The following is a 12,467-nucleotide window of genomic DNA, read 5'->3' as shown; positions in this document are numbered from 1 at the left end:
CTATACGGTGTCTTATGTATACTACTGCAATAAACAAACCAGTTCCAAAGTGGAAACAAAACAAAACAAAACAAAAAAAACTAAACAGAACCTTGATGCCATAGCCTCTGATACTCATCCAAGCCACGGACAGGCCACAGTACACCCCCCTCCCACCACGCATGGCCCCAGCCTTTGGGCCGCTGGCTTCCAGAAGGGCATATGCAGTACACAGTGTCATTAGGGGACTTCCACAGGCTATAATCTGAGGATTTTCGATCGGTGGGTTGGGACCCGTTAGACCACAGGGGTGGCCCAGGCAGAGTATTTGAGGCTTTGCAGGACATACTGTCAACTATTCAACTCTGCTTAGCCTGAAAGCAGCCATAGACAATGTGTAAACAAATGAATGTGTCTATGTTCCAACAAAAATTAACTTACCAAAAAGATGGACAGTCCATGGGCCATAGTTTGCAGACACTTTATTAGAGGGTTATGACATAGTAGGAAAAACCATAACTTCTAAATCAAACAAAATAGAAAAAAAAAAAGTGTGTACTGCATCTGGCAGAGTGTACAGCAAGTAGTAAGGGTAAGTATGGTTTTGTAAAACTTGTTTCAGCTTATTTACTTATTCAACTTACTTATTAAAGTATACACAAATTATATAATTTTTACCTATAAATGTATATATATAATTTGTGCATACTTATAGTGCTAGGTTGCAATGACAAATATTTTTACATGAATACTATGAAATACAGTCAAAAACTCTGAAAGTCACGGCTCTGACCCAACCCCTTCTCTTACAGAAACAGAAACTGAGGGGCAGAGAGGTGAAGGATTTGACCAAGGTCACCCAGCTCGATGATGGCCCAGCTAGAGTTAGAACCTAGGCCTTCTGGTTGTCATCTCAATGGTCTTTCTGCTGTTCCTACGGCCTCTCGCCTCATCTAGAGACTGAGCCAAAATACAGGGCCCTTTGCTCCCTGGTCTGGAACCCCCACACCTGACAGGTGGAGCCAGAGCTGGGCAAACAGCTGCCCCGGGAGGCCAGCCAGGCTCTGGACGGTGAGCGGCCCCAGCACCTGAGAGAGGACGCTGAGACAGAGCACGGCTCCAGGGGTACCTGGCTCCCCCAGGCCCGCAGCTGGGGGGAAAGGGCTTCAGGCCCCCAGGAGGCAGAGGGGCAGGGAATGGGACATGGCGAGATGGCGGGAGGATCTGGAGAGGAGAGCCATGCTGTCGCTGGGTAGAGCTCAGCGTAAAGAGGGCAGAAGGAGGCAGATTCTACTGGGAGAAAAATTGATGTGGACAGCAGGAAGAGAGGAGCCAGGTGAAAAGGCAAAGAGGCACAGAGAGAGAAAGAGAGAGAGAGAGGGGTGAAGGACACCCTTCGCACTTTCAGAGAGCTGGGGCGAGCTCCCAGTCCCCTGCCTCCCACCCCCAGCTGCCCCTGCAAGAGTCTGAACAACTAACTCTGGCCCAAAGGAGAAAGGTCACTCACAGGGAGCATAGAACATCATCAGGAGCGGCTTCTCTTCCTTCTTCAGGAGCCGTCTGAAGTCCTGAGGCACAAACAGAGAACATGGCAGGTCACATATACAAGAACATGACAGGGAGGCAACACCTGCTCAGGGGCCCACGGCCTCGGCCGGAGGAGCATCGGGGGTGGGGGGGACTAGAAGTCCCGAGGTCTGACCTGAGATGTGGGACATGCAGTCAGAGTTATGGTCCATCAGGAGCTGGATGGTTGAGACAATCTGTACCACCCCCGCATAGTACAGACAGGGAACCTGAGGCCCCTCCCAAGGCCACTTGGTGTGATGAAGTAGTCAGCACCAGGCTACCAGCTTTACCTTCAGCTCCGCCTGAACAACTCAAAGACTGCAAGGAGCTATTCGTGTCCCATGCGGTTCAACGAGGCTGCCCCTTCATATGATTTATGGAGTGGCTTGGTTTTTTGGGGGGGGGGTTGTTTTCTTATAGCCCAACTTGGCCAGATGGGGATCTAGCTGTTCGTTAGGGTAACACAGGGTTAACCCACACCCGCTCATCTCTTTCCTCAGCCCTGCTGCCACCATCCATGTGCCCAGGAGCCCACTGCGTGCACAGAAGCACACAGATGAGGCGAGTCCCTGAGCCCCCAGAGGTTACAAGCTAAACAGATCATTTGTATTTGTAAAACCCTTAGAATAGCACCTGGTACATTATTAGGCAATACATAATTATTTCTTAAATAAATACAATAAATGTAAAAAGACAAATGGTCACAACAGTGCTAATGGAGAGACTTCAGTGTAAGGCAGCGTTGGAGACCTTTCTTCCAACAAGAGTCAACGATGTTCCGGAAAAAGGAGATCTGTCAAGGACTGCAGAAAAGCGCAATGACAGAGCATGTTTTGATTAAAATAATTTGCTTCTCTAACTGGTTTCCACAGAAGACAATTAGAGGTTTTTCTCTTTTGAATAATAAAGAAAATAAAAGGAGATTACAAAATGCACCTTTCTGGCAGCAATAAGGCATTAGGTAAATAGATGAGGGTTCATCCCGCACAATGGAATACTAGTGTATCATTAAAAACGATGAAGAGGCATATTTAATGTCACAATAAGATATGCATGTTACATTAAGTGGGGGGGGAAGCAAGTTACAAAGCAGTATATAAGATGCAACGACACTTTTGTAAGTAAAAATATTTATATATGCACTACGTCGAAAGCCTCGAAGGCTAGAGAAAATACCAGCACTGGGTATCTCTCAATGGGAAGGGATAGGGTAACTTTTTTTTCTTTTATCCTTAAACTGTATTTTCCAAATTTTCAACAATGCATATGTATTACTTGTAATTTTTCAGTTAGATAAAAAATATTACAGATATTTTGTAGGAATTCAAAACATTTTATAATAAATTCTGAAAATGTTCACTCTTGTTTAAGTAACTGTAATTATGTAATTCTACTCATGGTAAGGAAGAATTACTGACTTAAGATCTTTGACCCTGACAATGGGTAGAAAATGCAAAAGCTCTGAAAATGATCTTCTGAAATCCCTGGAGATAAAACCTGGTAAAGATCTGAGATGAAAAGGTAGTCTGAGCCTGTAAAAATTTGGTTTCATACCCTGGGTAGAAACAAATATTACATTCAAAGATGCTTAACTGCCTTCAACAGTGTGGAATTCTAAGCTCACAAATACGAATCGGCAATTCAAACTTGAATTTGATCGTAGGGACTCGATCAGCAGAAGGGCAGCTATACCTTAGACTTTTACGGGACAGAAGACAGCACAAAGTGTAATAAGAGTAATGCCCACAGGTGTGAAAAAAATTTTTCTGCTTGATATTTCTAGTTACAGAAGAATGATCTTTGGAGTTTTAGGACATGAACATCTTAGGGGAGGGAGGTAGCAGGCACTCCCTTTCCAGAAAGGCTAGAAATGCACATTATCACAAAATCTACCTAGGAGCAACAGTGAGTTTAGGCTGCTTGTATTTTCATAACTACAAGCACAGATGTCACTACCTCCTGACACTTGTCCATCTTCCCTTGCCCCCAACATGCTCCTCATCTTTAAAAAAAAAAAAGCATAGAGCCCCCTATGGGGCCTGAACTCAAGACCCCGAAATCAAGACCTGAGCTGAGATCAAGAGTTGGACACTTAACCGACTGAGCACCCCAGGTGCCTGCTTCTTCTCTTCAGACAATACTGGCATGGTCTATCCCAGAGAAATGTTGATGCCCAGCCCCTTAATTCAAATCGCCACAGACCTACTGGGTTAGCCCACAAGGATCACACAGGATCCCTTCTCCAGAAAGTATAAATGGCACCCTTTTCTTTTGGGCTAACAAGCATTAAGGGTGAATGATTTTAAATGAAAAGGGGGGGAAAGGCAGAAGAAGATAAAAAGTACATTTTATATTATCAAGATAAGAACAAACATTCTCCAGCTCATATCACAAAAACAAATGACAAGCATTGGTGAGGATGTAGAGAAAAAGGAACCCTTGTGCACTGCTGGTGGGAATATAAATTGCTGCAGCCACTATGGAAAGAGTAGGGAGGTTTATCCAAAAATTAAAAATGGAAATTCCATATGATCCAGTAATTCCACTACTGGGTATTTACCCAAAGGATATGAACACACTAACTTGAAAAGATAAATGCACCCCTATGTTTACTGCAGCATTATTTACAATAGCCAAGATGTGGAAGCAACTCAAGCGTCCATCCATAGATGAATGGATAAAGAATATGAGGTATATATGTATATATATATATACAATGGAATATTACTCAGCCCTAAAAAAGAGATCTTACCATTTGCAGCAACATGGATGGAACTAGAGGGTATAATGCTAACTGAAATAAATCAGAGAAAGACAAATACCATGTGATTTCACTTATATTTTATGATATCACTTATATATCTAAGAAAACAAAACAAATGAGCAAAACCAACCAAACAGAAACAGATTGATAAATTCAGAGAATAAACTCGTGGTTGCCAGAGGGAAAGGGGGTGGGGGGTGATGAACTAGGTGAAAGGGATTAAGAGGTACAAACTTCCAGTTATAAAATAAATAAGTCACAGGAATCAAAGTACAGCATAGGGAATACAGTCAATAATACTGTAATAACTTCGTATCATGATAGATGGCAACCACTCTTCTCATGGTGAGCACTATGGAATATACAGAACTGTCAAATCACTGTTACATATCTGAAACTAAACTACCACTGTATGTCAAGAGTATTTCGTGTTAAAAAAAAAAAAGGCCATTCTCCTTCCACCTACAATACAGCACTGCTTGCCTCACAGACCATGGGGAATAGAACAAAGAAGTTCTTGCCCACCCTATGTGAAGGCACAGCCAAGCAAGTAAAGTACCCATGGATAAAGATGCATATTCAGGTCAGGGAGGCAGGCTTAGAAAGAGGGAGGGTCAGGATTGTATGGAGTCTATGATTCAACCACTGTTCTATCCCGACCCCCCATCCTAGCCAAATCCAGAATTGAAAGCTTAAGAGGATAAATAATTTGTTCAAATTTACATTACTTAGAATTGTATAGACCCGACCCAAGTCTCTGGAAATCCAACCCAAACCTCTGAGATTATTCTTAAAGAAAACAAAAAACAAAACCCAGTTTTAAAAACATACAGCCAATCCCAGCAACGACTGAGTTACATAATAAGGAAAGGACATTTAAATGGATATTCCTACAAGGAAAATCTAAACCCATTAAAATACATTAAATACGGCGGTGAAGAAGGGAGAAAGCTCTCAGGCGGCCAGCCTGTGATCTCCTGTGGGTTCCACTGTGGAGCTGGCAAGAACAAATATTAGGGGCCTGGCAGCCCAGCTCCCTTGGAGGAAAGCACAACTCGTCCCCGAAGACTCCCCTTTCTCATTTCCTTGGACATCTCCCCTAGGGAGCACCTGGTTGTGGGAGGCTTCCAGTGTCTACCAGAATCGATGGGGAATAAATTACCTTTTCACTGTCAACGTGGACAACATCTTTGGCTCCAGGATCTTCTTCCCACAGCGGGGGCCCTTTTGGATCCTTCAGAAAGGCCACTACGGACTGAGGAAAGGAACAGAGAAGGGAAAACTCGTTTTAGCCAGGCAAAGAGGGAGGTGGGGAAATCAGGAACCTGCCCCATCTCCCTGCCCGGAGACCCACGCGCCTGTGGAAAGAGTCTGCATGTGGCCAACCGCATGGACGGGGGCAGAGGTGCAATTCCACTGCCCACGGACATCACTGCTGAGGGCCCTAAAAATGCACCCCCACCACCCCCACCAAAAGTTTTCAGCCATGTGACACCTGACTCTGGTCAGCTGATCCATACCTCTGTGCTTCTTCATGGACAGAGAGGAGATCTGAGACAATTCATTGGCTTATTTAAACCAGAGACACACTCATGCTTTGGCTAGGTCTCATCTCCTTCAGGAAGCTCTCTGGCCAATTTGAATAAAGCTCTCCAGTCCTGCCCAAGGACTCCACATTGATGCACAAAAACTGTCACCTGCACAAGCGGGTAAGCACACCTACTTGTCACCTGCTCAGTACTGTGTCATCTAAACTGGTTTGGGAGTGTGTTAAATACCGTATCCTCTGTCGGGCTCAGGCAGGGTGCTCATCTCTGTGGCTGCCTGGTTACCGTACTTCTCTCCCTGAAGACGCCCCCCCCCCCTCCGCCGCCGCCTTCTAGATGCTCAGGATGAAGATCTGACAAAGCCCTTCAGGTTAAAGGGCTTCAGTAGCCTTTGTTGTGTGGACAACTGCCTCAAATCGCACCCCCTCCGGGGAAGACACACGTGGGGTGGGAAACAGGGGTCCTGCCCCTCCACTGCCTTCTCTCCTTGCCACACCCCACCGGTCCGGGACAGGAGCGGCATTCCCTTCCCTCAGACAGCGACTCTGGGAAATGGTGCTCAAAGTCTGTGAGAGCCAGGAATGAGTACCGGAAACCAGCCCACCTCCATCCCTCTGACTCTGGAGGGGAGCTGCTGGCCTCCAGAGTGGATGCAAGATTTTGTGATTTCTGTCCACTTCGATCAAGCTCCAACGAGCAGATGACAAGCTGGGTGTGTCCACAAGGGTGGCGGGAGGGAGGGCGGTGGGCGGAGGTGGGAAAAGGAAACACACCTCTTCGCGAGGCTGTGCATTCAGCCCGTCCACTGGTCACACACACAGGCCCTCGGCGAGGCCTACTCGTTCTGGACACTCCATTTGGAAAGAGCTACCATGGAAGAAGGGGAGCCAGCTAAGATTTCGTAGAATTTCTTTCAAGTAATGCTCCCTGGTCATCCAAATGGAGCTGTGAAATGCCTCCTGGCAAGAGAAGAGGGGCCACTTCCACCATGGCAAAGGCAGACCCGCCTCTCCTCTGTCCTTGTCAAAGATTCGCTGCAACAATATAAGCTGAAATGGAAGTGGCAGGGCCTCCTGAAACCCATGCTCACCCACAGCTGCAGAGGCACCTGCCCAGCCTGGGCCATGTGAAAAAGATGCTTCTAAGTGCCCACCTGTTTCAGAAACACCTGGGGCAGCGGTTCTCAATGCAGGGTGCACGGCAGCCTTCAGGAGCCTGTAAGATCTCAGACCCCCATGAAAGCACTTACTTTATACATTACTTTACTAAGCATTTACATTTACTCACATGGCCACATTTTACATTTACTTTACGCAAACATACTGTTTCTAGGGAGAAGATCTACGCCTTTCAGTAGATTCTCAGTGGGACTAGGAACCCGAAATAGGTTAGGAACTACTGCTCTCAGGGGGCTCCTGTCTGCACATCAGCAGGAGCTGAGTTAAAGGATGAGCACTGTTGGAACTCCGGTTCCCCCACCGCTAGCCCCAGCCCCAGCCCCACCTCAGCATCAGGGAGAAAAGACGTGGATGCCAAAAGGCAAGGAGTCACCTCTGCTGATGTACTAACTGAAATAATCATTCTTGCTTTTCAGGTGATTCTTCTTGTTTAACTAAAGGTACATAATCCCATCCATAGGTTCTCTCCAAGTCAGTCTGCCCGACAAGGTCTTAGGTGGAAAAGTCTGCAGGGAGCAGCACCTGGAAGGCCTCACTCCCTCAGCCCTCCTGCTCTGGGAGCTCTGAATCCCGGGGAAATGGCCCCACAACTCACACCTTGGTTCTCAGGACATCTTGGTGGCTGGGAAACCACCCTCACAGCTACACGGCCTTGGGAGAAGGTCATCAGAGGCTCATCTGAGTTTTGGCTTCCAGGCACCTCCAGTCCTCACCACTTACACATAGTAAGGATTCTGCTGGACAGACTGCTGACCAGCAAAAGGCCACTTATACAGGAAGGTCCCCTCTTTCCCCTCACTTGTCTGGCCTCTGGCTTCTGTAGGGGCCACAGCGCAATGCCTGTGACCAGGTCCCTGCCGACCCACCCAGCATGACAGCAACGACAGCCAGAGCATGAGCCTGCAACCATGCACCCAACCCTGCCAGGAACTCCTCTGTCTCTCTGGAGATCGAGGCCCAAGAGGATCCCTGAGAGGAAAACCAACCTGTGACCAAGGAGGGCTTTGGTCTTGGCCGCTCCTGCTGAATGAAGAGCAGAAGCCATCAGGCAGTCATGGGAGACACTACGCCACTCTTGCTCTGGAGAACTCCAGGGACTCTACCCCAGTCCCTGATGGCCCTGGGGGTTTTGGGGACCCTGGGACTAAGGATGTTCTCTCTCCACTAAAGACTCTGACCCTGTCCAAAACTTAGCCCTCTTCTCCAGCTGCAAATCACAGGAAGGATGAAGAGTGAGCAGGTGCCGCACACCTGGTCCTGGTAAGGGGGTGGACAAAGGCCAGGACTCAGCCTCGCCTACCTAGGCAAGCTCCTACTACTCCGGCTCCTTGCTTCTTCCCAGCTACTACAGTTCTTTCTGAGCGGCTGCAATTTCCTGTTCCATGATCCCAGGACGACTCAGAGGGAGCCACTAAATGTAAACTGAACACAGCCTCCAAAACTAAAACAAAAAGCCCCCAGCCCCCCTTCCATCCCTGCACAACACTTCCCCTCCCCGCCCCCGCCCAGCCACACCTCTTCCCGGGGAGCACATGTTCTCTCCCAGGGCTTCAGCTGTGACGTCTTAACACAGAATAAGAGGCTTAAGCAACCCTAGTTGGTAGAACTTTCTCTAAGTGTCTAAGTGGGTGTTAAGATGAGTAATCAGGCCAGGTCTGTATAAGGTAAAAGCTGTAGCGACATCAAAAAGAACGAGTGTTGGTAGATAAACAGGAAATGACCGGGGTGCTGAGAAGAACAGCAGAGGAGAGGGGCCCTATGGCTGCACAGACAGATGGACAGACAGGAAAGAATGGAAGGAGACGGAGAGAGACAGAGAGAGAGAGAGGAGCGCGGGGTCCAAGCCAGTCAGCTAAGCAGAAAGAGTCTGAAAAAGTAAGTTCCATCTATCTTGGGAAGAGAAGAAATACATGGCCCCAGCTGGGGCAGGGGAATGCCGCCTGGACCAGACACAGGAGGAGACTGGATGACGGAGAGAATGGGTACACTGGAGGAAGAGAATCCAAGGGCAACAGAGGGACTCGGGGCGGGGGCAGCTGCTTTGTGATAACAGCACCTGCGAGTCACAGGGCCTCCACATCTATTTTCACTGATGCTTTTCTCCATCTACTTCTAAATTGCATCTGTAGCAGGGAGGAACTCGGTGACATCGGCATGTCATCTGAAATGAGCTGCATCTGCTGACACGTGCCTACCTGCCTGTGTCCTGCCCCCCTGTGCTCACCTGGGCACAGCAAGTCCCCCCCTGCCCCCCCGCCTCCCAGCCTTTGGAGAGCTAGCAGGGACACTAGAGACCCAGGCCTCTGGAGGGGAGAGGCATACCCTCACGTGCCTCCCTGGATGACAGCTGATAGATTCACACACTTATCTACGAGGCTGGTCATCCCCATTGTGTTAACAGTTACAAACTTCTCCAGGTATTCTGCTGACATGTGCTCTAGAGATAAGAATCCCTCAGGTCATTTGGAAGAGCTATCTGTGCAATCTGCCCTTCCTTTTCTCAGAGAGAACCTGCCAGGCTTTTGGCATCTGTTCAGATGCTACCTCTGCTGAGAATGAGGGAGGTAAATTTACCTTAAATGTCACAGCTCGGTTATATTCAGTATGAAATGCACCATCCCTGTCAAATGAGGAGAAAAAGGTGTTAACTTAAGAATGGTTGTGAAGATACATACCTTTGGTTTCCTGCAGCATCTTAATAACATTCAGCTATTGAACATGGTTCAAGATTAAAAAAAAGAACTGTAAACACAGAAAAAAAAATCATTCTGAAATAAAATTCACCTAACTAAAAACCACCATTCCCTGAGAATACCAATGAAAGCTTTCAGCACTTACTTGGAAATTGGAAATGCCCACATGTACTTACTGGTAATGGAATAATTCAACCTTTTTGTCCTTTGGGCTCAGGTCAACTTTCATCTTCTTGCACAATTTTCTACTCTCGGCATCACTGAAAGACACAAATGTCAGGAACCATTTGTTACCGGAGGTCCTCACAAAGGTGTTGACAGAGTAGAATCTGCTGGTGGCCTACGAAAAGCCTGGTACCTGGGAATCCTCAATAGCAGGTGAGGCCCTGACTGCAGACGCACATTCAGAGAACTGAAGGAAGGAGAGTAGCCAACAGGAGATGGGCTGAGCGAGAAAGACAAAAACAAGCAGACGAGGAGGGTATATCACCACACGTGGGGGGCAGCTCAGACAGCTCTGGACAAAGCAAGTGCCCAGAAGCACAGTGGGTGGACAGCCCATTCTAAGAAGGAAAACAAACTACAGCATACATCTGTGGCTCCCCATCTTGGCCACTCATCAGAATCATCTGGGGAAGTTTAAAAAAATAGGGATTAACCTGGCCCTTCCCAGATCACTACTTCAGACTCTCTGCCTCGGGCCGAAGCCAGTTTTCATTTTTAAAGCTCAAATGTGTGCCATGTGCCACCTGCTAGATACCATCTGACCCGGATAAGAGGAAGACATTCTACAATGCTGACGAAGTTATGAAATTGGACCAGGTATTGACAGAAGCCACAGGGAGAAAGGAGAAAGCTTCCGTGAAGTGCAGCATCTGCAATATGTACACGCTTGCAGTTCTCCTAATAAGAAATGTCAGTCTGGTACCATTGATGGCTCACAAAGTGCTCGTGCCTGATTTCATCTAACTTGGTTTCCTTCCTGTTAGATCAATGGATCTCAAAATGGGGTCCCTGGACCAGCAGCATCAGCACCACCCAGGAACCTGTTGGAAATGCAAAATTCTCAGCCTCATCCCAAACCCACTGAATCAAAACTCTGTGGGGACTTGAGCAACTGTGTTTTAAGGAGCCTTCCAGGTGATCCAGATGTAGGCCACTGCCCTGTTCGGGCTCTTCCTCCTCTCCCCAACCTCTCCAAGGTTTGGCTTCCCCTGTGGCCTCCACCAGCCGCTCGGCGACCTCATCTGTCTCACGGCTTTCCCCATAACCTCACCATAGTCAGCCAAGTCTGACCAATGGCCAGCCAGAGGTGGCCGGCTACCCCACCCACGCAGGGCCCCTGCCCCACATCCGCCTAGGCTCAGTGAGGGTACGTGGGCCACCAGTCCCCACTGGTCCCCTCTGACTACACCACACGAGAAACTCTGTTCTGCTAGGAATGACAGCCACTTGAGGGAAGTCCTTTCATCCTCCACTTGTGCACACACCTCACCATCTTCTACAGCCATCGGCTCCACACAGCTGTGCACCAGCCCCAGTACAAATTAAACCAGTCAGCTCAATTCTAAAAGCAACACTCATCACTGGACAAGCAACATTGTGGCACCTCATTTCAAGTGTAACTACGCACTTTGCAATGCAAGAAGCCTGTCTGACTGGAGAGATGTGTGTGGGTCAGAGAGGGGGGCCACCCTCCTGCCCCCACCCCAACCTAGGCCCCGGCTCTTCCCTCCCTATCTAGTCCTACCTGGAGCAGCCACCACTGCAGCCACCGCAGCTTCCAGCCCCGGGCCTGGCAAATAGCAGGACTCAAACAAAATGCATGATGAACTCCAAAAGGAAAGGCTAATCCCATGGCAATGTGGCAAGGACACTTCGAGACAGGGAATCCAGAGAGAAGGGATCAGCAGGGGCGGTGAGGAGATGCAGAAGGACAGAGAGGATACAGCAGGAAGCCCCCGAGAAGGGCCGCCCACGGGATCCGGGAGTTGGAAACCGGTCCCCTAAAGCCCTGTGGGGATGCCGTACACACCTCCACTGACAAGAGCTTTAACAGCTTGGGCCTGCCCTTCCCGCAGGGGCTCCGTGGTGAAGCCAGGCCTACGGGTGGTAGGTTTGTTTGTAAACGACTGCATCTAAGGTGCCCTTTCCCTACCTGAGCTCATCCCCCAGGAGAGAGGGCTCCACTCGGGGTGTTTACAAGCATTCACTTGGCACTTGCCCTGTCCAGCTTTGTTCTGCCGGGCTCAACTGTTCCTGGGTGACCACCTGCTGTTCACTCAACTGCAACAAGAAACAGCAGCCGGAGCAGGAAGCGATCTTGAGCAGCTCAGGCCTCCCTCAGCCCCATCCCACACCACCGAACCTGCCTGCTTCCACTGCCACACCTGGGGGCGCCGCTCAGACTTCACCAGGCAGCCAAAGGAGGGGAGAAGCGCCACCCCATGCTGGCTCTCTTCCATCGAACCTGGCTGGCAGCTGCTTCCTGTGACTTCCACAAAGCAGAGAGGTGGGACAGGGCTCAGAATCACTCCAACCCCAGTCCCTGCCTTGATCTGGCAGAACCTGCTCCAAGGAAAAGTCTTGCTGCTGCAGCCGTAGGTCCCTGGTGAGCTCAGGACAGGCGTAGGGGCTAATGCTCTAACACAGCTGACTGGGCTAAATGGAGCCCAGAGGGCACAGAGGTTGCCCCTGCCTACTCCTCAGCATGGACCCCCAGCTGCAGGTCTGGCCC

At 48.9% G+C, this 12,467-nt stretch overlaps 1 protein-coding gene across 4 annotated transcripts in view; it reads right to left on the bottom strand.

Moving 5' to 3' along the window:
* PDIA5 (protein disulfide isomerase family A member 5) overlaps window positions 1–12,467 on the bottom strand; it is a 90,416-nt gene that overhangs the window by 46,979 nt on the left and 30,970 nt on the right. For all 4 annotated transcript variants that reach the window (XM_073894361.1, XM_025875314.2, XM_073894375.1 and 1 more), the window contains 4 exons: window positions 9,907–9,990; window positions 9,612–9,657; window positions 5,475–5,567; window positions 1,487–1,547 (listed from right to left, as the gene is read on the bottom strand). In XM_073894361.1, the coding sequence (XP_073750462.1) occupies window positions 1,487–1,547; window positions 5,475–5,567; window positions 9,612–9,657; window positions 9,907–9,990 (284 nt within the window). The remainder of the gene's footprint in view (window positions 1–1,486; window positions 1,548–5,474; window positions 5,568–9,611; window positions 9,658–9,906; window positions 9,991–12,467) is intronic.

Source organism: Callorhinus ursinus, unplaced genomic scaffold, assembly GCF_003265705.2.
Source record: "Callorhinus ursinus isolate GAN/ISIS: 27379988/994484 unplaced genomic scaffold, GSC_fseal_2.0 scaffold1, whole genome shotgun sequence".
Classification (NCBI taxonomy): domain Eukaryota; kingdom Metazoa; phylum Chordata; class Mammalia; order Carnivora; family Otariidae; genus Callorhinus; species Callorhinus ursinus.
The sequence above is the reverse complement of the archived record's forward strand: the minus strand, read 5'-3'. Positions and strand labels throughout refer to the sequence as shown.